The sequence below is a fragment of the Pristis pectinata genome, chromosome 43, assembly GCF_009764475.1.
Source record: "Pristis pectinata isolate sPriPec2 chromosome 43, sPriPec2.1.pri, whole genome shotgun sequence".
In the NCBI taxonomy this organism is placed as follows: Eukaryota; Metazoa; Chordata; class Chondrichthyes; order Rhinopristiformes; family Pristidae; genus Pristis; species Pristis pectinata.
In genome coordinates, this window is record NC_067446.1 from 1,686,412 (window position 1) to 1,711,721 (window position 25,310).

The 25,310-nt window shown below is 47.6% G+C and overlaps 1 protein-coding gene across 11 annotated transcripts in view; it reads right to left on the reverse strand.

Moving 5' to 3' along the window:
* The window catches only part of huwe1 (HECT, UBA and WWE domain containing E3 ubiquitin protein ligase 1), a 275,712-nt gene that overhangs the window by 136,281 nt on the left and 114,121 nt on the right, over window positions 1-25,310 (reverse strand). For all 11 annotated transcript variants that reach the window (XM_052009021.1, XM_052009019.1, XM_052009022.1 and 8 more), the window contains 9 exons: window positions 25,148-25,281; window positions 23,590-23,702; window positions 20,983-21,174; window positions 12,668-12,884; window positions 10,170-10,292; window positions 9,745-9,979; window positions 6,485-6,718; window positions 1,981-2,109; window positions 960-1,055 (listed from right to left, as the gene is read on the reverse strand). In XM_052009021.1, the coding sequence (XP_051864981.1) occupies window positions 960-1,055; window positions 1,981-2,109; window positions 6,485-6,718; window positions 9,745-9,979; window positions 10,170-10,292; window positions 12,668-12,884; window positions 20,983-21,174; window positions 23,590-23,702; window positions 25,148-25,281 (1,473 nt within the window). The remainder of the gene's footprint in view (window positions 1-959; window positions 1,056-1,980; window positions 2,110-6,484; window positions 6,719-9,744; window positions 9,980-10,169; window positions 10,293-12,667; window positions 12,885-20,982; window positions 21,175-23,589; window positions 23,703-25,147; window positions 25,282-25,310) is intronic.

The following is a 25,310-nucleotide window of genomic DNA, read 5'->3' on the forward strand; positions in this document are numbered from 1 at the left end:
CAGTGCAAAAGACTCAGCAGGTTAGGCAGCATCTGTGGGAAGAGAAACAGAGTTCACTTTTCAGCACCTTCCATCAGCATGAACTCTGCTCCTCTTCCCACAGATGCTGGCCGACCAGCTGAGTGTTCCACCATTTCCTCTTTTTATTTCAGGTTTCCTACGTCTGCGTTTTTTTAATTCCATTCAGCGATCCTATTCTGTGCTATTTTAGTACCACAACAAACACTCCTCTTATGAGGGCTATTTAAGGGAATGTTGAGAGTGTTACTCTTCCCACAGATGCTGCCTGACCTGCTGAGTGTTCCACCAATTCATTTTATTTCGGGTTTCCTGCACCTGCAGTTCTTTTTATCGCCGTTCACTGATCCTATTCTGTGCTATTTTAGTACTACAGAAATATAAAAGCAATTCCTTTCACGACAGCGATTTAAGGGAATGTGGAGAGTGCTGCTCATGTTTAGACAGCCTCTGCTCGACCACACAGAAGGGGAGGGAAGAGGAGGAAGACAGCGACAAGTTTGAAGACGCGGAAACGTACTTGGTCCTGAACCAGGCACATACCTGTACAGCAGCACAGTGGTTAAGTTATTGAACTAGAACTTAAAGCCCCAGATGATTGATCCAGAGACTCGAGTTAAAATCCCAGTGAGGCAGCAGGAAATATTCACCAGTCAGGGTCACCGTGAAACAATCCAACTTGCAACTCCAGATCCACCACTGTGGCTGGCTCTAAAATAGCCTCAGAAATGGGAACCACTGGGGTTGGAAGAATAAACAATGGCCTTGCCAGTGATGTGGACAGTCACAAATAATAAACGTTTCACTGGAGAAAGTGAGAATGGACCATGCTATCCTTTGCACCTCATCGGACCATGCCAGCAGGACAGTCAGTGACTGTCGGGGACAACATCTCCAGGCCCATACATAGTAGGATCAAATTCTGTGCTTAAAGCCATTACCTCTGGTGATTCTGTACTCTGATCCATTGGAATATCCTGACCCAGTGACATGGCTATTGCCCTCATCATTTGGTCCTCTTCAGACATGCTGAGCTCCTGTACATGTGTAAAAATACTTCATTAGATACAAAGAAACACAGACACTCCCTAAATTCCACTGTGGGTGAGAGAAATAGGATTCCCCTTTAAGTTAGAAATCTACAGAGACTAGCATGGAGTTGATGGAGAAAATGGCAAGATAACACTGAAGTAGTGACAGCAGTGAACAGATGATTTACAATGAGTTTTGAATCAGGAAGGACATGTTTGGATCAAACATGAAGGTTTAGGGTTGACATGGGATTTTGGTGTGTATAACACTCAGTTATTCTATATATAAACCTACTCCTCACCTCCCACACCACCAGGTTCAGGAACAGCTACCTCCCTTCAACCATTCGGTTCTTGAACCAACCTGCGCAACCCCAATCACTACAGTTCAGCAGCAGTATGACCACTTTGACCTAAAATGGACTTTCTTTATTCTAATTGTGTTCTTTTTAGTATAAATTGTGTATAATTTATGTTCATTTATGTTTTTCTTGTGAATGCTGCTTGTCTGATGCTCTGTGCCTGTGGCGCTGCTGCAAGGAAGTTTTTCACTGCACCTGTGCACACACGGACTTGTGCGTCTGACAATAAACTCGACTTTGAGCTGTTATTCTTATCTTCCCTTCTCCAGGTGCAAGCTAAGGATGAAGGGTGTCTAGTGGAGCAAGGTCAGGCAGGGGAATGTTAATGGAAGATCCAGAGGGCTGGGAAGAACTGGGAACTGGCGTTGGTTCACAAGCTGGCACTCAGGGCAATTTTGGGTGTTATTGAGGATACTGGGGGATTCTTTCCAATAAAAAGCAGTGGTGTCCGAAAGAGACATGCAGGGAACACGCGATAAAAGTGCAAGACATCAGACGCGCCGCACCAAGACCCTCACCTCCAGCCCAATAGTTAAGTACATTAAAAAAAAGGAAAAGTTCACACTTGCCCTCACGCGGACTGCCCCACTGAGGAGCGGAGGAGGGTGCGTCAACAGGTACTCTGTCGCCTGCTCCATGCTGCTGGTGTTCAGCAGGGCCTCCATGGCATGCTCCCGTGTGAAACCCATGTCCATCAGCTGAAACAAAAAAAAGACATGACAATCCAGTCCAGTGCTTCTCCAACACATGGAGAGGGGACGGTGCCTTGCACCCGATATGGTGTGTGCTTCAAACTAAGATGACCAACCTTAAGTTGGTATGGCCAACCACAACCTTACCAAAGAAATGGCAGGAGGTTGTCAGTCAGACTCCACCATTCAGCTGATCTTTTACCTTGGTACTAACCTCAGATCCATTGATTCTGTTATTATCTAATAATCTCAAACTCATTCTTCTAAACCTGAGAATATTAGGCTAATGTCTCCTCACAGGAGAGAACCCCACCCCAGAGAGCAATCTGGTCAAATCCTGTTGCACCATATTTCACCCAGTTACTCTTCTCGTTACAACCACTGGGGAGGAGGGACAGAAGCCTGGAGACCCACAACTCAGCAATTCAGAAACAGCTTCTTCCCCTCTGCCAACAGATTTCTGAACTCGATCTCGTTATTTTTTGTTTTGCACTATTTATTTTGGTAACTTATAGCAATTTTATATCTTTGCACTGTACTGCTGCTGCAAAACAACAAATTTCACTTCATACAAGTCAGCGATAATGGATCCAATTCTGATTCAGTTTGGTGGTGAAAAGGAAGGACACTGAGAAAAGTTATTCCAGATACAGTCTCAGCAAAGCCTCTCAAATGAAAACCTTTACTTTGGCAGTCAACTCCTGGGGACCTGTTATTCTATATATAAACCCCCCAAACCCCTGGATCAGACCCCAGCCTGTAACCCACTCCCGGGGATCTGTTATTCTATACATAAACCCCCCCCGAACCCCTGGATCAGATCCCAGCTTGTAACCCACTCCGGGGATCTGTTATTCTATACATAAACCCCCCCGAACCCCTGGATCAGATCCCAGCTTGTAACCCACTCCGGGGATCTGTTATTCTATATATAAACCCACCGAACCCCTGGATCAGATCCCAGCTTGTAACCCACTCCGGGGATCTGTTATTCTATATATAAACACCCCGAACCCCTGGATCAGATCCCAGCCTGTCACCCACTCCGGGGATCTGTTATTCTATATACAAGGGACCCCACCCCCAACTTTCCCAATTGCTCAGCGTATCTGCGTGCTCCAATTAGCCTACCTCACCTGTGTTTGCCACGCTCGATAGTCCCTGCACCAACTGCCTCTGGACTTCAAACCATAGAGAATATAATAAGCTGAACTCAGAACAGTGCAGCCAAGGAATAGGCCCTTCAGCCCACAATGTCTGCACTGAACACAATGTGGAATTAAACTGCACAAACAACACACGTGGAATCCCGACCATAATGTTGACTGTTTTTTTCCCTCCTGCTGGGTTCCTCCGGCATTTTGTGCGTGTTGCTCCAGACTCCAGTATCTGCAGAATCCTGTGTGTCTCCGCAGAATTAAACTAAATCCCTTCTGCCTGCACATGATCCAGATCCCTCCATTCCCTGCATATTCATGCATCTAACTAACAGCCTCTTGAACACCACTATTGTGTCTGCTTCCACCACTCCCCGTGGCAGTATGTTCCAGGCACCCACCACAGTGTAAAAAAAACATACCTCGCAGTCTCCTTTTAGCTTTTCCCCCTCTCACTTCAAATGCATGTCCTCTCTGGAATCTGACATTTCGATCCCAGGAAAAAGATTCTGACTGTCTACCCTGTCTACACCTCTCAGAAGTTTATAAACATCTATCAGGTCTTCCCTCAGCCTCCAACACTCCAGAGAAAACGACCCAAGTTTGTCCAACCTCTCCTTGCAGCTCATACCCTCTAATCCAGGCAGAGTCCTGGTGAACCTCTCCTGCACCCTCTCCAGAGTCTCCACATCCTTCCTGAAATGGGGCAACCAGAATTGGGTACAATACTCTCAGCCTAACCAAAGTTTTTTTTTTACAGCTGCAACATGACAGCGTAGCGGTTAGCGTAACACTATTACAGCGCCAGCGACCCGGGTTCAATCCCGGCCACTGTCTGTAAGGAGTTTGTACGTTCTCCCCATGGCTGCGTGGGTTTCCTCCGGATGCTCCAGTTTCCCCTCACATTCCAAAGACGTACGGGTTAGGAAGTTGTGGGCGTGCTATGTTGGTGCCGGAAGCATGGCGACACTTGCGGGCTGCACCCCAGAACACACTACGCAAAAGGTGCATTTCACTGTGTGTCTCGATGTACATGTGACGAATAAAGATATCTTAACAGGAAAATGGAATACAAGCTCCATGGAATTTGGCTCTTAACGGGATCCTGAACACGATTGTACTGAGTGGAGCCACTGGTGGTTGGTTTTGTGTGGAAGCGAACCGTGGTTGTGGACGTATCCCACCAGGGATCCCACAGCAGAACATCTAGTGGACCTCAGGCAGGCAGATGATCAGCAAGTGACGAGACTAGTGTCACTTTAGGATGGAGGAGCCAAGCAGAGTCAAGGTGCTCCACCCAGAGGACAGCAAGAGAAGGACAGGCAACCAAAGCACCCGAGCAGCTCTGTTCAATTGAGGAAAATCCTGCACAGAGTCAAACAGCACAGAAATGGTCCCTTCATTCCAACCATCATGTAAGGTGAAGAGTAAGAGGGTTACAGAGGTGGGTTGGAATCTGGGATGCACTGCCCGAGGGGGTGACAGAGGCAGAGACTCTCTCAACATTGAAGAATCCAGATGAGCACTTAAAGTATCAAGGCAGAGAAGGCTATGGACGAAGTGCTGGTTACTGAGATTAGTATGGATGGAGTACTTGATGGTTGGCGTAGACATGGGCTGGAGGGCCCGTTTAGAGTCGGAGCAATACAGGCCATTCGGCCCAACCAGTCCATGCCAACCACTGTGCCCACCCAACTAGTCCCAATTTCCTGCATTCAGCCCATATGCCTCTCGAAGCCCTGGCCCTCCACATACCTATCCAAATGCTTCTTCAATGATACTGTTGTACCTGCCTCAACCACTTCCTCTGGCAGCTCATCCCATATACTCACCACCCTCGGCGTGAAAAAGTTGCCCCTCAGGTTCCTTCTAAATCCTTCCCCTCTCACCCGAAACCTATGCCCCCCCCCCCCCCCCCCCCCCCCCCCCGCCACCAAAACTGTGATCAATGACTATGACAGAGTTGCAATCATAGAACACAGAACAGGCCCTTCAGCGCACGATGTTGCGCCGAACTAATTAAACGCCTAACTAAACTAATCCCTTCTGCCGACACAATGTCCATATTCCTCCATTCTCTGCACATTCATGTGCCTGAGAGCCTCATAAATGCCTCTATCGTATCTGCCTCCACCACCACCCCCTGGCAGTGCGCTCCAGGCACCCACCACACACTGTGCAAAAAAAAATTGCCCTACATCTTTGAACTTTCCCCCTCTCACCTTCAATGCATGCCCTCCAGTATTAGACATTATGACGCTGGGGAAAAAGATACGGCTGTCTACTCAATCGCTGCCTCTCAATCCTACAAAGTTCTATTAGGTCTCCCCCACAGCATCTGTCACTCCAAGAGAAAACAACCCAAGTTTGGCTAACCTCTCCTCTAATCCAGGCAGCATCCTGGTAAACTTCTTCTGCACCCTCTCCAAAGCCTCCACATCCTTCCTATAATGGGGCAACCAAAATTGAATGCAATACTCCAGATGTAGCAGTGCATTCCAGGCACCCATAGAACACTACAGCACAGAAAACAGGTCATTTGGCCCTTCTAGTCTGTGCCGAAACTTTATTCCGCTAGTCCCATTTACCTGCACCCAGTCCATAACCTTCCAGACCTCTCCTGTCCATGTATCTATCCGATTTATTCTTAAAACTTAAGAGTGAGCCCGCATTTACCACGTCAGATGGCAGCCCGTTCCATACTCCCACCACTCTCTGAGTGAAGAAGTTCCCCCTAATGTTCCCCCTAAACCTTTCCCCTTTCACCCTAAAGCCATGTCCTCTCATACTTATCTCTCCTAATCTAGGTGGAAAGATCCTACTCGCATTTACTCTTGTCTATACCCCTCATAATTTTGTAAACCTATCAAATTTCCCCACAGTTGTCTATGCTCCAAGGAATAAAGTCCTAACCTGTTCAATCTTTCCCTGTAACTCAACTCCTTAAGACCCGGCAACATTCTAGTAAATCTCTGCACTCTTTCAATCTTACTGATATCCTTCCTATAGTTAGGTGACCAGAACTCTCCACCCACCACCTTCTGTGTAAGAAAAAGACTTGCCCCACACATCTCCTTTGAAGTTACCCCCATCTCAGCAACAGGCAACTCTGCACGGACCACGAAGAAGGCGCCTGCATACTTGCTAGATGGTTCCTTTTCTCCAACCTCCCGTCCCATTTCTAATCCCCGACAGAACAAGCAGTACAGCCAACTGCGACGTACCTGCTGAAGCTGCTGCTGGTTCACCTGGGGCTCCCGCCTCGGTGCCGTCCCTTCTTCCTGGGGACCCTCCTCCTCCGTCCTGCTGCCTTCTTTCTCCTTGGACAGCCGCTCGCGGATGACCGGCTCGCCCCTCAGGATGTGGCACAGGATCGCCAGCATCGACTCGGCCATGCGCCCTCCGTACACCTTCAGGGGCTTGCGATTCCACAGGTTCTTGATGCAGTTGAAGGCTGCCTGAAGATCATTGAAGAGGAGAAATATGAGCACGATGGACGACAGACTACATTTAATTATCACGGTGATGAAGTTTTCTTGCAACTCCTTGGTAATACTCAAAAGTTCCTATTCAAGTCAAGTTAGACCATAAGACATAGGAGCAGAATTAGGCCATTCGGCCCATCGAGTCTGCTCCACCATTGGATCATGGCTGACTTATTTTTCCCTCTCAACCCCATTCTCCTGTCTTTTCCCTGTAACCTTTGACGTCCTTACTATCAACCTCTGCTTTAAATACACCCAAAGACTTGGCCTCCACAGCCATCGGTGGCAATGGATTCCACAGATTCACCACCCTCTGGCTGAAGAAATTCCTCATCCCTGTTCTAAAGGGACGTCCTTTTATTGTGCCCTCTGGTCCCAGACTCTTCCACTACTGGAAACATCCTCTCCACGTCCACTCTATGCTGGCCTTTCAATATTCGGTAGGTTTCAATGAGATCCCCATCGAGTACAGGCCCAGAGCCATCAAATGCTCCCCTTTCATTCCTGCAATCATTCTTGTGAACCTCCTCTTGACCCTCTCCAGTGCTAGCACAACCTTCCTTAAATATGGGGCCCAAAACTGCTTACAATGAGTTTATTCTCATGTGCACAAGCACAGTGAGGTATAAATACAATGAAAAGCTTGCTTGCAGCAGCATCACAGGCATATGGAGCATAGATTATACAGAAGTGAAGAAAAAGTGCAAAAATAAAGACATTTGTGCAAAAAAAAAACAAGTAGAAACGAGAAACAGGGACTTGATGTAGAGTATTGAGGGAGCGCAGAATTGGCAGAGGGGCAGTCTTCTGAACGAGACCCCCTCCGGCTGCACAAGACCCCATGCGTCCTTTACTGGTGGAACAGGAGGTTGTCCAGTGTCCTGGGACCAACATTGGCTCCTCAATCCTAGTTGAGGGAGTCGGTGACTTGAACAGACTCCTAAGTGCAGGATCTGCTGAGATGGATGCATGGATCTTACATGCATGGAATGAGGAACCTCTGGATTATTGGACCAATCCCACAGACGTTTGGAGTGAACACCTGCTCCTGGTGTAAGCAGAGATCGCACACCTTCAGGCCCAACTTCTGGCAGGTATATAGGTCTTGTCAAGCTTGGGGATGATAGCAGCTTCTAACTTCTGCTGGGCACTCCAATTTTAGTTTTCTATCCAACCACTCAATTTTGAGTTGGTTCAGTTGGTTCCCCTTTGACTCTCACCAACTTTTACCGATGCACCATAGAAAGCATCCTATCTGGATGCATCACAGCTTGATACGGCAACTGCTCTGCCCAGGACCACACAAAAGAGAGTTGTGGACACAGCCCAGCACATCACGCACACCAGCCTCCCTTCCTTGGACTCTGTCTTTACCTCTCGGTGTCTTGGTGAAGCAGCCAGCACAATCAAAGACCCCACCCACCCGGGACATTCTCTCTTCTCTCCTCTTCCATCAGGTAGAAGACACAGGAGCCTGAGGGCACGTACCACCAGGCTTAAGGATAGCTTCTACCCCACTGTGATAAGACTATTGAATGGTTCCCTTATACGATGAGATGGACTCTGACCTCACGATCTACCTTGTTGTGAGCTTGCACCTTATTACACTGCACTTCCCTGTAGCTGTTATTGTTTTTACCTGTACTACCTCAATGCACTCTGTACTACGTCGATGCACTGTGTAATGAATTGACCTGTACGATCGGGGTGCGCAAGACAAGTTTTTCACTGTACCTCGGTACAAATGACAATAATAAACCAATACCAATAAGCAGAAGATTTGGAGGCAGGGTGAAGACAGGGCTCCTGCATGCACAACACAAAGCTGTACATCAATCCCGGTAGCCGAACAAAGAGCAAGCAAACATAGTACGATCTCGTTAAGAGAGGCCAGAGCACCCTTCAGTTTTATGCACAAAAGGGAGTAACTACTTGACAAGACATCACAAGTTGACAAGAGATTCCTCCGCATCAACCTTCCTCTCCAGGAAGGGGGAGCTTTTATCTCCAGACCAGAAGGGAAGATGAAGCAAAATTAAATCAGAATGCACTAATTGAAATAAGAATAACAAGGGAGACTGGATAAATACCTTAAGAAATTTTGCAAGAATAGGTCAGACAGCACAGAAACAGGCCCTTCAATCCATGACAGCCACAAGGGACTTTTAGCCCATCTCCACTCATCCCATTTGCCCACATTAGGACCGTATCCTTCCATACTTTGTCTATTTAGGTGTTTAAATGCCTCTCAAACATAGCAATAGTATCTGATTCCAAAACCTCCTCTGACAGTGTGTGCCAGATACCTTGCCCCTTGTATCCCATTTAAAATTCCTTCCTCTCACCTTAAACCCACACCCCCTAGTTTTTGATGCCCTCACTAAGGGAAAAAGATTTTGACCATCTACATCTCAAGATGTTTCTATCAGGTCACCCCTCAGCCTCCTTCGCTCGAGGATAAAAGCCCAACCTATCTGGTCTCTCCCCATAACTTACGTCCTTGAATCCAGGCAACACCCTGGCGAATCTCCTCTGCACCCTCTCCAGCCCAGCCACATCTTTCCCATACTGTGGCGACTGGAACTGAATTGAACACAATACTCCATGGGTGGTCTAACTCGCGCTTTGTACTGGAAGGAGTGTGGAGGTGGATAAAGTTGGGCAAAGGCACGAAAGGTCTCCTGCTGTACTGAAAGTTTAAGGTGAGGGGGGGAAATTTGAAGGAGATCTGAGGGGTAAGCCTCACATAGAGAGAGTGGTGAATACTTGGAACGAGCTGCCAGAGGTGATGGTGGAGGCCAATACAATGTTTAAAAGGCATTTGGCCAGGAAAAGTGTTGAGGGATATGAGCCTAATGCAGGCAAATGGGATGAGTGCAGAATGGCTTTGCCGTCAGCATGGACGAGGTGGGTCATCAAGTCCTGCTCCTGTGCTGTGCGTTTCCACGATACTATGAACTAGTCCAGGGCTCAACACCCAACCACAGACGTGAACCCACCTTCTGGGTAACTACCAGAAACCGCAGTGCACTGAACTGCGGGAAGTTCTGGCCTCCAGGGGGCTTGGCAGGCAGAGAGTGCGGGGACTCCAGGACAGTCGTGGGATTCACCATCTTCTCCACGAGCATCAGCCAGGCGTCGAGGAACTCGCCTGTGCCGTCCGGTAGGTCAGTATGCTCCAGGCCTTCGGTGACTGGCACTCTACCCCCCATTGATAGAGCCCAGTTAAAGGTCCTGATGGGAAAGAGTTGAGAACATACAGGGGAGGTTTGAAACCAGACAAGGCAATTAATTACTAAAAATACATCATTCTCAAATCTTACAAGTCAGCTCCCATGAAATCCAAAGTTCACGCATTCAAAGGAAAGATGACGGGCTAGTCACGATGCTGGTGCTCTCCAACTATCCGAGCAGGAATACTCACTCAAACAGGGCGTCGTGTCCTCCAGAGCACAGGAACTTCTGCAGCATCAAGTGGTAAGGATACTTCCTCTCGTCGAACAGCATGGGCGAGGTGAATCCCACCGAGCAGATGAAGAAGGTCAGCCTGACCGAAAATGAAACACCACGTGAACCCAGGGCCAGGTCAGTCGCTGGTCAACAATGCTGGCATTTGTTGTCCACCCCACAACTGCCCCTGAACTGAGGTATTTAAGAGTCACCACACTGGTGTGTCTGGAAACCTACACATTAAAGATGCCACATTTCCTCCTCTGAGGACATCAGTGAACCAAATGTTTATTTTTTTACACAATATTTTGTGGTAACCCCAACTTTCAGGCTTAATTACATGAACTTAAGTTCCCCAGCTGCCACCGTGGCAATAATCCATTGACATCTTTCCCCTACCCTTCACAAGGATCTTGCCAGGACTGGGAGAGGCTGGGACTGTTTTCCCTGGAGCGTCGGAGGCTGACTGGTGACTTCAGGAGGTTTATAAAACCATGAGGGGCATAGATAAGGTGGACGGTGACAGTCCTTTACCCCCCTCAGGGCAGGGGAGTCTAAAACTAGAGGGCACAGGTTGAAGGCGAGGGGTAAAAGGTTTAAAGGGGACCTGAGGGGCAAGTTTTTCCACACAGAGGGTGGTGGGTATATGGAATGATCTGCCTGAGGAAGTGGTAAAAGTGGGTACAATTACAATGTTTAAAAAGGCATTTCGACAGGTATATGGATAGGAAAGGTTCAGTGAGATCTGGGCCAAAAGCAGGAACATGGGTAACTTGGTCGGCATGGACGAGTTGGGCTGAAGGGTCTGTTTCCGTGCTGTATGGCTAGCTCTATGACCCTATGGAGCGATCTGAATTGCAATGGGCCAGAACTCTGACTGCCAGTCCCATAACTTCACTAGCCCGCCGTATCCTTTAATGTAAACAGAGCAGGAAGGAGTAATTTGATTGAGCCCAAAGAATCGTGGCATGAGAGCGCTCGGGAGGAACCCGTTTGGATCTTGTTGCTTGGCCACTCTTTACCGTTCAGAGACCCTGTCCCTTCTCATCATCTGCAGTCCTGCAAGATCCTTTCTTTGTAACTATTCTACGATCCGGTAAGTCTATGAAAATCAATGCAGCTGCAGATCTTGAATATTCATCAAGCCAGGCAGCATCTGCAGCAAAGACAACACTTGAGGCTGAAGGAACTCAGAATGGGGAAAGGAAGAAAATACTAATTTTCAAAGTTGCAAGGAGAGCGAGAGAGGACGAACTGGATAAATATTTGTGATTGTGTTGCCATGGTAAAAAGCTGGTTTGATTGACAGGTTATTGAGGAACAAGCTGTGAAATGCAGAATGCACAGTGAGAAAGGTGAGAGAACATTCGAGTTAATGTTACAGATGGATAAACTGCAGCAGGAACTGCCACAGAAATGATACAGAAAGAGAAAGCAAACTACCTGAAATTGCTGAATGTGACACGGAGTCCCAAATAATGGAACATGCCCCAGACAGAACACGGGGTGCTGTTCCTCAGGTTAATGAGGTCTCATCCGAACAGCGCAGGAGGGCAGAGAGCAGTTAGAGTGGGAGCGGGATGGACAATTGAAGTGACAGGCAAATGAAAGCGCAGGGTTATCTCTGCGGACTGAACGCAGGTACTCTTAAAAGAGGTCACCCAACCTGCATTTGGTTGCTCCAGTGTTGAGGAGACCATAAAACATAGGACGTTACAGCACATGATGTTGTGCCGACATTTTATCCTGCTCTAATATCTATCTGACGCTTCCCTCCCATTTCTGTATCGTTCATGTGTATATCTAAGAGTCTCTTAAACGTCCCTCATGTATCTGCCCCCACAACCTCTGCCGGCAGTGTGTTCCACGCACCCACCACTCTCTGTGTAAAAAAAACTTACCCCTGACATCCCTCTTATACCTTCCTCCAATCACCTTAAAATTTTGCCCCCTCATGTTAGCCATTTTCATCCAGGGAAAAAGTCTCTGACTGTCCACTCAATCTATGCCTTGTCATCCTCCTCCTCTCCAAAGAGAAAAGCCCTTTCTCACTCAACCTATCCACATCCAGAAGTGTGCACTTTAAGGATTTGGAAAGGCAGTGCAGAGGGAGGAGGGAGGGAGGGAGGGCTGAAGGAAGCATCTTTGGACGAGGTGTAAATATCAGGGCCAAGCCACGTAAGGAACCAATTCAAGACACTGAAGATGCCAGATCCGCGGAACTCACTTCTGCGATAGGCAATCGTTGCAAGCTCTGTGAATCATTTTAAAATTAAGGATCAATACATATTTACTTCCTGATGTTAAGAGACAAGTCTCCCTGGCAGCTTGGAATCAAGTTGGGACACATGTAAGCAGGCAGTACAGTACTGAACTGTCTCCTTTATTCACATTTTAAACAAACCTAACACTAAATCGTTGAAGCAAACTTTCCCAATGAGCTACCAGAATGAAAATAAGAACATGACGTACCTGAACCGGGGGGTTGGCGTGTATGGGGGTGGTTGCCATGACAACCCTTTCGTCAACAGCTTGGTGAGAGCGGAGGCCGTCCCACGTGCCGCTGGTGTGGGCGCCGTCGTCGTACTGGCGGGGTGATGACTCCGTCTCTGCCGCACGGGCGATCCAACACACAGCTTGACCAACAAGCCGAAGAGCTCAGCCAGTGCCCTGCCGAGTCTCGAGGACGCTGGGATGATAAGGGAGAAGGAAAGAGTCGTTAAGTGTGGCTTGAGGGGAAAACAAGACAAAGTAAAGCAAACTGCTCTGGGTAAACTATCCAAAGGAGGGAGCCACTGGCATCTGGTGCTCCAACTGGTACCGGGTGACGGAACTCACATCTCCACGGAGCTCCTGCTCCCAATGCTACCCAGCAACTCCTATTTCAAGGAAAGTGTGAACAGCGGCATGGACAAGGCTCAGCTACAACCCTGATTACCAAGGGCAGTCGGCTTGCAGAGAAATTTACCAACAACTGCTGTGCGAGGAGGGGAAGAAACAAGGATAAAGGAGGAAACATCAGGGAAAAATAAAGCGTTTGATTTTTTACACCAAGTCTCGTTATCCATGTAGGACAGCGAAAAGATTTCCTGCAAATGATCACAATATGCGGATAGCACGCATTCAAGAAGAACAGGGCGTAAGTTCAAGGTGAGAGGGGAATGATTTAATGTGGTTCCCTGAAAGTGGAGTCACAGGTAGACAGGGCGGTGAAGGCTTTTGGCATATGGAAGTTGGGAGGTCATGGTGCAGTTGTACAGGACGCTGGTGAGGCCGCACTTTGAGTATTGTACTCAGTTTTGGTCACTCTGCTGTAGGAAAGATGCCATTCAGCTGGAAAGAGTGCTGAGGAGATTTACAAGGATGTTGCCAGGACTCGAGGGACTGAGTTAGAGGGAGAGGTTGGACAGGTTAGGACTTTTCTCCTTGGAGCATAGGAAACTGAGAGGTGATCTTATAGAGGTGTGTAAAATCTTGAGGGGTATAGGTAGGGTGAATATACTCAAGTCTTTTTCCCAGAGTTGGGGAATCAAGAACTAAATGTTTAAGGTGAGAAGGGAAAAATGTAAATCTGAACTTGTGGGGCAACTTTATTTTAAAACACAAAGGGTGGTATGTATGTGGAATGTGAATGCGCACACAGTCTTTTCCCCCAGGGTTGGGGAATCAAGAACCAGAGGGAACAGCTGTAAGGCGAGAGGTGAAAGATTGAAGAGGAACTGGAGGGGCAACTTTTTTTTAAAAACATAAGCGGGTGTTATGTTTGTGGAACGAGCCGTCAGAAGACGGGTACAATGACAACAGTTGGACTGGTACATGGATAGGACAGTTCAAGAAGGTTTTAAGCCAAATACTGGTAAAAGGGACCAGCTTGGATGGGCATCTTCGTCAGCATGGACCAGTTGAGCTGAAGGGCCCGTTTTTGTGCTGTACAACTCTATGACCTCGAAGGCTACTGGCAATGATACCAAAGCTGCAATGACAATAGCACTGGAGGAGGTGCAGATGGAGGAGATTCACCTGGGATGGAGCGTCTCATTTACGAGGAGAGACTGGGTCTGTTTTTCCTGGAGCGGAGGGGGTATGACTGAGGTATATAAAATTATGAGGGGTACAGATAGATCGGACTACAGGAAACGTTTCTCCTTAGACGTAGATAAAACAAGAGAAGATAGTTTTAAGAGTAAAGGGGGAAGAGATTTAGAGAGGATCTGAGGGGGATATTTTTCACTGAGGGCAGTGAGTACCTGGATTGCACTGCCTGAGAGTGGTGGAAGGAGAATCGCTGACAGGATTTAAATGTCTAGACGGGAACTTGAATTGCTTCGGCATAGAAGACTACAAGCCAAGTGCTGGCAGATGAAATCAATAGGGGTAGGTGCATACGAATCATATATCAAAGCAGCTGTTACTTTAACACACTCACTGAAACACTGGTGATCACAGGACTTTAAGTCATAAGCACACATGGATCACACGCCAGGTAGATGTAATTTAACAGCTTTGTGAAGAATAAACATAGCAACTAACAAGAATATAATCCTGACCCCAGTTCCGACCACACACCAACTACTGATATTTCACCATATGCCAGCACGAGACATCAAATGGAATCTACGTCATCGCAAATGGGATTCACCAGACGTTAGAGGACAGGGCTCTGAGGAATACACGATGTTCACCAACACTCCTGTATCATGCACACTAACCTCACTAGCTGCACAGAGAAGTCAGCAGATAATGATGACTGGGTGTGGACAGACAGCAAGCCCAGGGAGGGCCAGCGAGGTAGTGGAAAGTGACTGAAATATCTGGTTTGTATTAAGAGATGCACTCAAATGTACCTCAATAATGTTTTTGCATTTGCATGGCACCTTTTACATCCCTTTGTCATAAATAGATTTCACATAATAGTTACAGCATGGAAGGAGGCCACTTGTCCCATCAAGACTGAATGAACTGCAGGCAAGAGCAATCGGGCTAGTCTCACTCCCAACAGCCCTCATCCAGCTCTCCTTTGAACTGAATCTGCCTCTATCCCTGGCAATCCATTCCAGACCCAAACCATCTGCTGCATAATAAACACACTGTACGTCACTTCTGGTTCTTTTGCCAATCGCCTTCATTTGACATCACCCAAACCTTGACCCGTGCAACTGTTTCCATCCATTGTCTGTGCCCTTCATGATTTTGTACACCCGTCACAACTGCTTGCTGATCCTCAGCCCACACCGTCGACTGTCCCTTGGCCTCCACAGATGCTGCTTGACCTGCTGAGTTCCTCCAGCAGTTTGTTGTTATTTACGTCTCCTTGCTACCGCTTCTGTTCCAATGAAGAGGAGCTTCTCCGCGTTGCCTACGTCCTTCACCTTTTAAGTCATTTCTTTAAAACTCTTCTGCACTCTGAGGCTTTTACATTGTCCCCAGGCGTGGCATTGAGAAGTGGACACTGTGGTCGAACCAGCGTTCATCACAAATGACTCGTGTACGCTGAACCTCTATTTATTAAATGCTGGACCAATATGCTTTTGTTAAAATCAGTTTCTCAACCTGCTCTGCCACCTTCAATGAACTGCTCACATGTCACAGAATATTCTGGATTCTCTTTTCAAAGAGTCATAGAATCATACAACAGAGAAGCAGGCCGATGCTGACCAAGATGCTCATTTACTCTAATCCCATTTTCCTGCATTTGGCCCATATCTATCCATTCTTTTCCTGGCTGTGTACCGGTCCAAATGCTTTTTAAATCCTCTGTTCTCAGCTTGTAGAAACTGGCACTTTTCCAAAATTGAATAATTTTTAAACTTACGGCATCTGTGCCTTTTCCATAGGAATCCTTAACCTTATATTATGATCGCTGTTTCCAATATGTTCCCCCTTCTTGTAACTGCTCCACTGAACCTGGCTCATTTCCCAGAACCACATTTAGCTGGAGCTCCTTCCTCATTGGTCCAGAAATGTACTTAAGTCTCCTTAGCATGCTTCAGAATCGTCTCCCGAGCATGCCTCAGAAGAGTCTCTCCCTTTTTGTTCCTGAAGTTATTCCCATCCTAGTCGATGCTCAAAAAACTAAACTCCCCCCATTTTCACTACTGCAGGTCTCCGTACTGTCCCTGCCAGTTTGGTCCTCTCTCTTTCCCGCTCCGAAGATCTACAGAACAGCCCCAGATGTGCAACTGTAGCTCTACTGCTTTACGTCCTGCCCTTGACCCTTAAGATATCCTTCCTCTCCAGTCCTGCACCTTGCAAAAGGAGTACACAGAACCCATCCCTGCCCATTAAGCAAGGTCTCTGTTATTGCCAAAACACTGCGATCCTGCACAATTAAATGCACCAGCATATGAGCAATCTTGCTGAACGTCCTTCACACACTTGCACTGCAAACCTTATCGTATGCTTTAGAACCATCCGAGACAGCGCCAGAAACCCAGGTTCAATCCTGACCTCTGGTGCTGTCTGCGTGTGGAGTTCGCATGTTCTCCCCGTGTTTGAGTGGGTTTCCTCTCACCTCTCTAGGGTTTGTAGGTTAATTGGTGACTGTGAATTGTCCCTAATTTGTAGGTAATTGGTTGAATCTGGAGAGAGTTGATGGGAAAGTGGGGAGAATAAAATGGGTGAGGGCAGGATTAGTGTAAAGGTGGGTGCTTGATGGTCAGTGGGCCGAAGGGTCTGGTTTGGTTCTATAACTGCTCTATAACTTTGACCTTGTTGTACTCTTGATATGCTGCTTCAACTAAGTGGCAGGTAACGCATTGGAAGGAGAGACTGAGCACAATGAGTGCTCAGTTTAGCTCCTGCTTCAAGCTGTAGTTGTGCCACTTCTGTTACAAATCCCATTAAATGACAATTGACCAAGATAAACACTGACGACTGCTGAACCAGCCAAGGAATTTCAACAGCTAGGCACAAAAATCATCAGTGCATGCATCAGGTGGCTTAAACAAACCAGAACTTCTACACAGTTCAACAGCACTAACACTTTGGCTCGCTGCCAGTTACCACCAGCTCTCTAAATAGTACCTGTATGTTAATTTGATTTAAAACACTGAACAAAGATAATGAGAAATTTGCCTAAGCTGAAATCCAATTGAGTGGTTGACCCAGTATTGAGTGGAATTATGAGCAGGGAAGTTCAACGATCAAAGCAAAGCACTAACACTCAAACGCTTTGAAGCGGTAAGGGGAGTGAGGGGAGGGTGGCAAGCTCGTCACAGACAGACACAAATACACGGCAAGTGTTCTTGAGCATATACATCGATTCCAGAGGACGTCATGCCCTGTGTTCACTGGGTCGACGTGACCGGCTCGGGCTCCGTTTATTCCACCAGCTGCTCGTGTACCACGGGGGATCTCGGTGATGAGGAGACGAATGAAGGAGAGAGAATGGGCCACTGATGCTCATCTCATCCACGTGGAAGCGCAGTAGGATTGCGAAACAAACGGTCTATTCAGCTGAACAAGTTCACGTCTGTTGCTGCCAATGTGCTTCTGAGTCAAGGTCAAAGCCAAAGAGTCACACAGCACGGAAACAGACCCTTGGTCCATGCCGACCAAGATTCCCATCAAAGCTGGTCCCATGTGCCTGCGTTTGGCCCATATTCCTCCGAACCTTCCCTATCCATGTAGCTGTCCAAGTGCCTCAAGCACTTCCTCTAGCAGCTCGTTCCATAGAGGCATTGAGTCATCCAGCATGGAAACAGGCCATTCGGCCCACACAGACAGTGGGCACCCATCTGTATTAACCCCACCTTCCAGTACTATGCCTGGGTAATTAAGGTGCTTGCCCAGACACTTCTCAAATGCTGTCAGCGACTGCTTTCACCACTCTATCAGGCAGTGTATTCCAGTACTCGTTACTCTCGAAGTGAAACAGATCCACTCTAAATCTCTTACCCGTTTCTCCGAGATCTACGTCCTCCAGTTTTATCTGCCTCTGATATGGGGGAAGCTCCCTGTAGTCTACCCTATCTAAAGTCCTCTATTTCATAGACCTCAATTATGTCCTCTCTTTACCTCCGCCACTCCAGTTTGTACGTTCTCCCCGTGACTGCGTGGGTTTCTTCTGGGTGCTCCGGTTCCCTCCCACATTCCAAAGACGTACAGGTTAGGAAGTTGCGGGCGTGCTACGTTGGTGCCAGAAATGTGGCGACACTCGTGGGCTGCCCCCAGCACACTCTTCGCAAAAAGGTGCATTTCACTGTGTTGTTTCGATGTACATGTGACTAATAAAGATATCTTATCTTCTTGTCTTCTCAATGAAGTGACTAATTTGTGCACAGACTCCCTCAAACACCAATGTCACAAATGCCCGGATAAGCTGCTGCAGCCAAATGAGTAGGGAATAAGCACTGTGTCAAAACAGTGCAGATATCTCCTCTGCACTTTGAAATGGTACCCTGGAACATTTTACACCCACAAACAGCAGCAAAGTTAACCTGCGGTTTAACATCTGATCTGAGGGGCTGCTTTTCACAGTGTTGCCCTGATGCATCACTCTAGGCTTCTGCGTTCACGCTTTTGGAGTGGGGTTTGAATTTGGGAGTCAAGTATAAAAGGGACAGTACACTGTTAATGGCAGGACACTTAAGTGTTGATGTGCAGAGGGATCTTGGAGTCCAAGTCCATAGCTTCCTGAAAGTAGCTGCACAGGTTGATAGGGCGGTAAAGGCAGCATACAGCCTGCTTGCCTTTATTATCAAGGCATTGAGTTCAAGAGTCAGGAAGTTACGTTCCAGCTTTATAAAACTCTGATAAGGCCGCATCTGGAGTACTGCATTCAGTTCTGGTCGCCCCGATACTGGAAGGATGTGGAGGTTTGGAGAGGGTGCAGGAGAGGTTTACCGGAATGCTACCTGGATTAGAGGGCATATGCTATACGGAGAGGTTGGACAAACTTGGGTTGTTTTCTCTGGAGTGACAGAAGTCGAGGGAAGACCTGACAGATTGAATAGACAGCTGGTACCTTTTACCCCCAGAGTCAAAATGTCTAATACTGGAGGACGTGCATTTAAGGTGTGAGGAGGGAAGTTCAAAGGAGATTTACGGGGCAAGTTATTTCTTGAAAAGAGAGTGGTGGCTGTCTGGAATGCGCTGCCAGGGGTGGTGATGGAGCCAAGTACAACAGAGGTGTTTTTAAGAGGCTCTCAGAAAGGCACATGAATGTGCAAAGAATGGAGGGATATGGATATTGTGTAGACAAAAGGGATTAGTTTAGTTAGGCGTTTAATTCGTTTGGCACAACATTGTAGACCAAAGGGCCTGCTCCTGTATTGTACCGTTCTAGGTTCTCTATCCACTGACATACATTGGCTTTTGGCCAAGCAGTCAACAGTAGGGAGTGCTCATACATCGACCCTTCAGTCCCTCTGTTGTCAATGGATAAGTCCTCCTACATGACCTCCTTCTGAGACCTTGACTACCTAACATCAGACTCCTCAAGGCACAAGATACCAATGACTGTCTCTGCAAAATTGCCCAAATTCACCCAAAGGATTAGCAAATTAACGCGTGTCCTTTCCAAGTCCAACATGCCCAGTTGCTGAGGCCCTCCATTGTCTACGTTCAGCAGCCCACGTCACTCGTTTACCCGACACCAGCCTACTGAAACAGATCCTCTATTCAGAGGAGATTACGAGGTGGACAGAGGAAAAGATTCAAGGATGTATCGTGATAATTAAGCACTATGTACTCAAAAGCTCCTTGAGGAATTGTAATATCCCCACCATGTGCTGGGAATCTCCGGTCCATGACTGCTCAAAGTGCAGGAGCATTCAGGACGGTACGGAGAACCATGGGTCCACGCATCAAGGAACGGACCACCCACTCACTTGGGCCGTCAGGCACCTCCTGCCCCATCTCTGGAGGAGTCTGCAGTTCCCATATTGAACACAGAAAGTACAGCACAGGAACAGGCCCTTCGGCCCACTATGTCTGTGCCGAGCACAATGCCAAATTAAACTGAATCTTTTCTGCCTGCACACGATCTGTATCCCTCCATTCCCTGCATATTCACGTGTGTCTAAAAGCTTCTTGAACACCACTATCGTATCTACTTCCACCACTAGTGCCAGGCATCTGCTACTGCGTAAAAAAAAATTGTCCTGTACATCCTTAAACTTTCCCTCTCTCGCGTTAAAGCTATGCCCTCTAGTGTTTGACATTTCTACCCTGGGCGAAAGACTGACTGTCTACCCTATCGAAGCTCCTTATAACTTTGTAAACTTCTATCAGGTCTCCCCTCAGCCTCCGCTACTCCAGAGAAAACAACCCAAGTTTGTCCAGCCTCTCCTTATGCCCTCTAATCCAGGCAGCGTTCTGGTGAACCACTCGTCATTCCTGTAACGGGGCGACCAGAATGGCACGCAATGTGCAGCCCAACCAAAGCTTTATACAACCGCAACACGATTTCATTACCCTTGTACTCAATGCCATGACCAATGGCAAGCATGCCATATGCCTTCTTTACCACCCTATCTACTTCCATTGTCACTTTCAGCGGGGTATGGACTTGGATCCCAAGATTCCTCTGTACATCACTGGTCACTCAGAACCCACAAAACCAGTGCAGAAGCAAGTCATCCTCGCTGTCAAGGAAACTAACAAAAACGACAACAATGACCAAGGCTCTCAAAGGACCAGGGAGTTCTTAAACATCTTAACGCATCGCAAAGGGGCGTTGCGTGTGGAGAAAGGCTCCGTTGACTACTGTTGGAACTTGACGCATTTACACTGGTTATTACCAACTCTACCAAGACTGAAGTGGTGTCACCACCCCATCAACTCACCTGAGAGCAAAGGCTTGATCTGCTTGATCCGTGCAGCCATGGCTGGGGTGATCTTGGACTTGCCTTTGGCGTCGGACGTGCTGGGCTCGTCGGTCTCCATCGGGGCGAGGGTGTCCCCGTCCAGGCTTATCCCCTCCAGGAGGCCTTGCGCTGAAGTCTCCACGCTGCCGCCTGTCGCCTCCATCTCAGCTTCTGAGAGATGGTTAACAAGGGGGAGGGGGAGGAAAATAGATGAGGTCAGGGGTTAGAAAGGACTTTGTCACTCAAGGAGCATCTGAATTCTTCTAGCCCTCCCACCCACCCCAGGTCAACTGAAGACTCCAACTTTTACCTCCTTCCCTTTATTCCATGGTCCACTATCCTCGATCAGATTCCTTCTTCTTCAGCCCTTTGTCAATGCCACTTATCACCTCCCAGCTTCATTCCCACTCTCCCTCTCCCTCACCTGCCAGCTCTTGCTCCTCCCACCAACCCACCACCACCACCCCCCCCCCCCCACCGACTTCTTATTCCGACTATCTCCCCTCCTTCTTTCCAGTCCTGATGAAGGGTCTTGACCCGAAACGTCGACTGTCCATCTCCCTCCACAGATGCTGCCTGACCTGCTGAGTTCCTCCAGCGATTTGTGTGTTGCTCCAGATTTCCAGCATCTGCAGTCTCTCGTGTTTTCAATACATTCCACAGTCTCCCAACTTCTACCCTACATACATATCCAAAACCGTGGAACTAAACTTGCACCAAACCATTCGCCCACGCCCCCAAGAAATTCACCGACTTACATCGGCTCCCACTCTTGCAACGTCACTTCCTGAAATTTCAAGTCAGACTGAGCTTATTGTCACGTGCACAAGTGCGGTGAGGTACAGGTACAATGAAAAACTTGCTTGCAGCAGTATCACAGGCACAGATACAGACAACACACATAAATCCTTTAACTGCACTATTTGGGATTGTTGGAGAAAAAGATACAATTCTGGAGACTTCCGACTTACACATATTGGGCTTTATTTCTCTTATAGACAGGAGGGCTGTGTTGCTGAAATGAAAGTAAGTTACTCCCCCCACTCACGTTCAATGGTTACGGGATGTTATGTCATATCTAAATTTAGAGAAGAACCGTTCTATTTCTGGATCTATTCTGAACTTTCAAATATTATGGGGACCTTTTTTGAACTACTTTCAAAACCACTGATTTGGTGCTTAAAATACAGATATTGGCCAATACTATTACGTATTTAGGGCAGCTTGTTTTGTCTTTTTTCTTACCAAACAGCTTCGGTTTTGGTAGTGGGGTTAGATTTTTTTATAATAAAATTATCCCAATTTATTAATATTAATTAGTTATCATTTCTGTTTATCAATATGAAGTATTGTGATTTCAAGTGTGATTTAATACAACGTATTTTTTGTAACATTTTCTTTTCTTTGGTTTCATGTACTTTGTATTTTCTATTTGGAATTAATAAAAATATTGAAAAAGAAAAAGACAACACACAAAACATAAATTGTACAAGACAGCGTAGAGAAAAAAGAGACTTCACAAGACTACAAAACAAAAAGCTACAGTTGGAGACAAGTCCATGGTAGTGTAAGAAGTGGTCTTGTCAGGTTCCGTTGCTGAGGTAGGGTTAGGGTTGTGCAGATCGGTTCAAGAACCTGACGGGTGTAGGGAAGTGGTGTAGGACATCAGGCTGATGGTAGCAGCAAGAACAGGGCATGATCCGGATGGTAGGGATCCTTAATGATAGATGCTGTCTTGAGGCAGTACATCCTGCAGATGCTGTCAGTGGTGGGGAGGGCTGTGTCCACTACTCTCTGCAAGCTCTCACTTGCCAATCCTTGCATGCTGTAAGACCCCTCCTTTCTGGATCTCACTCCAAAATTCACCACCTCCCCCCCAGGCTCTCATTCTGCTGATCTCCGCACTCCCAGTTCTGGTCTCGGGTCACATCCTGAGGATCGTGTCACAAAAATGCTGGAGGAACTCAGCCAGTCGAGCTGCCTCTGTGAAGAGAAACCAAATAACCAGAGGGTGGTGAATCTGTGGAATTCGTTGTCAGAGGGCTACGGAGGCTGAGTCATTGGGCGTATTTAAGGTAGAGATTGATAGGTGCTTGACTGGTAAAGGGATTAAGGGTTATGGGGGAAGGCAGCAGAATAGGGTTTAAACAAAAGGTCAGCCATGACTGAATGGTGGAGCAGACTCGATGGGCCAAATGGCCAAATTCTGCTCCTATATCTTAAGGTGTTAAAGTTTCCGGTCAGAGACCCTTCCTCACCCTGACCCGAAACATTAACCGGTTTCTCCTTCCACCGGTGCTGTTAGACTGAATGAATTCTTCCTGCATTTCTACCTCCATCTCAGATTCTAGCATCTGCTCATTTATTTATTTTCCTCAGATTTTGTTTCTCCAAATGTACCTCAGCCCCAAAGCTCTGTAACGCCCTCCTTGGGGATGCTCCCTCCACCTTGTTACCTTCGAACATCTGGCGATTAAGTGGGCATCAAAATGTATGTGAAATGAACCCCTCTCGAGCGCCTTGGGTTGTTTTACCTGCTGCAGAACCCATGCATTGCAACCCCGCACTGCCCGGCTGACAGCTCACCTGATCTCCTCACTCCAGCCGCGGAACCCGGTGTGGCAGCGGCGGCGGGCTTCTCCTCCTTTGGCACCAGCTTCTGCATGTCGGCCTGGCCAAACTCGCAGCCTGCCGGTAGACTGAACCCCAAGGAGACAGTTAGCTGCGCGCCTGTCATCTCAAACCGTCCGCACGCTGCAGCGGGGAAAAACTAACTCTGGGCTGGTGGACTTTCAGTAGCAAATTTGCAATGGGAAGTTAGCCTGACACGTGAGAACTTCCAGAAAGAGCCCCAACTTCAATTAAGTCTGGACTCTGAAGGTCAGGGTGTCCTTGGCTAATATTATCAAGAGCTGGCTTCTCCCCACAACACAGCCAAGATTGGAAGCCAGCTTCTTTGCAGGGTGAAGTTGTTGTATCACTTGGAGAAGGGGCAACTCATGGGCAGTGGGTATATAGAATCATAGAACAGTACAGCACAGCACAATACAGGCCCTTCGGCCCACAATGTTGTGCCGACCTTTAAACCTCGCCTAAGACTATCTAACCCCTTCCTCCCACATATCCCTCTACTTTAAATTCCTCCATATGCTTATCTAACAATCTCTTGAATTTGACCAACGTACCTGCCTCCACCACCGCCCCAGGCAGCACATTCCACGCCCCAACCACTCTCTGGGTAAAAAACCTTCCTCTGATATCTCCCTTGAACTTCCCACCCATTACTTTAAAGCCATGCCCTCTTGTATTGAGCATTGGTGCCCTGGGAAAGAGGCGCTGGCTGTCCACTCTATTCCTCTTAATATTTTGTACACCTCGATCATGGCTCCTCTCATCCTCCTCCTCTCCAAAGAGTAAAGCCTGAGCTCCCTTAGTCTCTCCTCATAATGCATACTCTCTAAACCGGGCAGCATCCTGGTAAATCTCCTCTGCACCCTTTCCAACGCTTCCATACCCTTCCTGTAATGAGGCAACCAGAACTGGACACAGAACCCTAAGTGTGGCCTACCCAGAGATTTGTAGAGCTGCATCATTACCTCGTGGTACAAGACAGGTTCTCAAATCGGAGACGAGATTCCTGGGTGAGCAAGACTCAAAAGACCGACTGCTGGAAACCAGACAGCAGTTCTGTTGAGCTTTAAAGGAGGATGAGTTTACCTTTCAGACACCTACAAGAGTCAAAAAGCCCCACCGACTTGGCAGTGTGAACCGGCAGGGAAATTTGCACATCAGTCCGGCTTAGAGAAGCCTATTTGGCCCATCACATCTGTGCCAGCTCAGTGAAGCAGTTATCGTTCGACTCACTCTCCTGTTAATTCCCCACTGCCCTGAGAATGAAACCTTTTCAAAGACTTGGTTATACACTGATTTCCCCTTACAAAATTCTGCATTTAGATAAGTTTTGCTTAAATGGCACACAAGGGAGCAAGGCAGCAAAATAAGGCCTTATCAAGAGCTTTAAACCCGGTCTTTTACTACTGGTATTAAGACATAAGCACCAAGAGTGGTCCAGATCACACTGTGTAACCCAGCAAAATGCCACCTCTCTGCTAATGCCAAGTCTCTGCCTTTCGGCAGCACTCACCTGTTAGGGGTGCAGAGGGACAGAAGTACGGTACTTTCCCAGACAAGCGAGCAGTAGAGCTGGCTGAGCTTGTTCAGGACGTTCAGGCCCAGCTGTGAGCCCCACTGGTTCACAGATATAGATCGGATTTCACTCTGAAAGAACAGGGAAGGTCACATGGTCA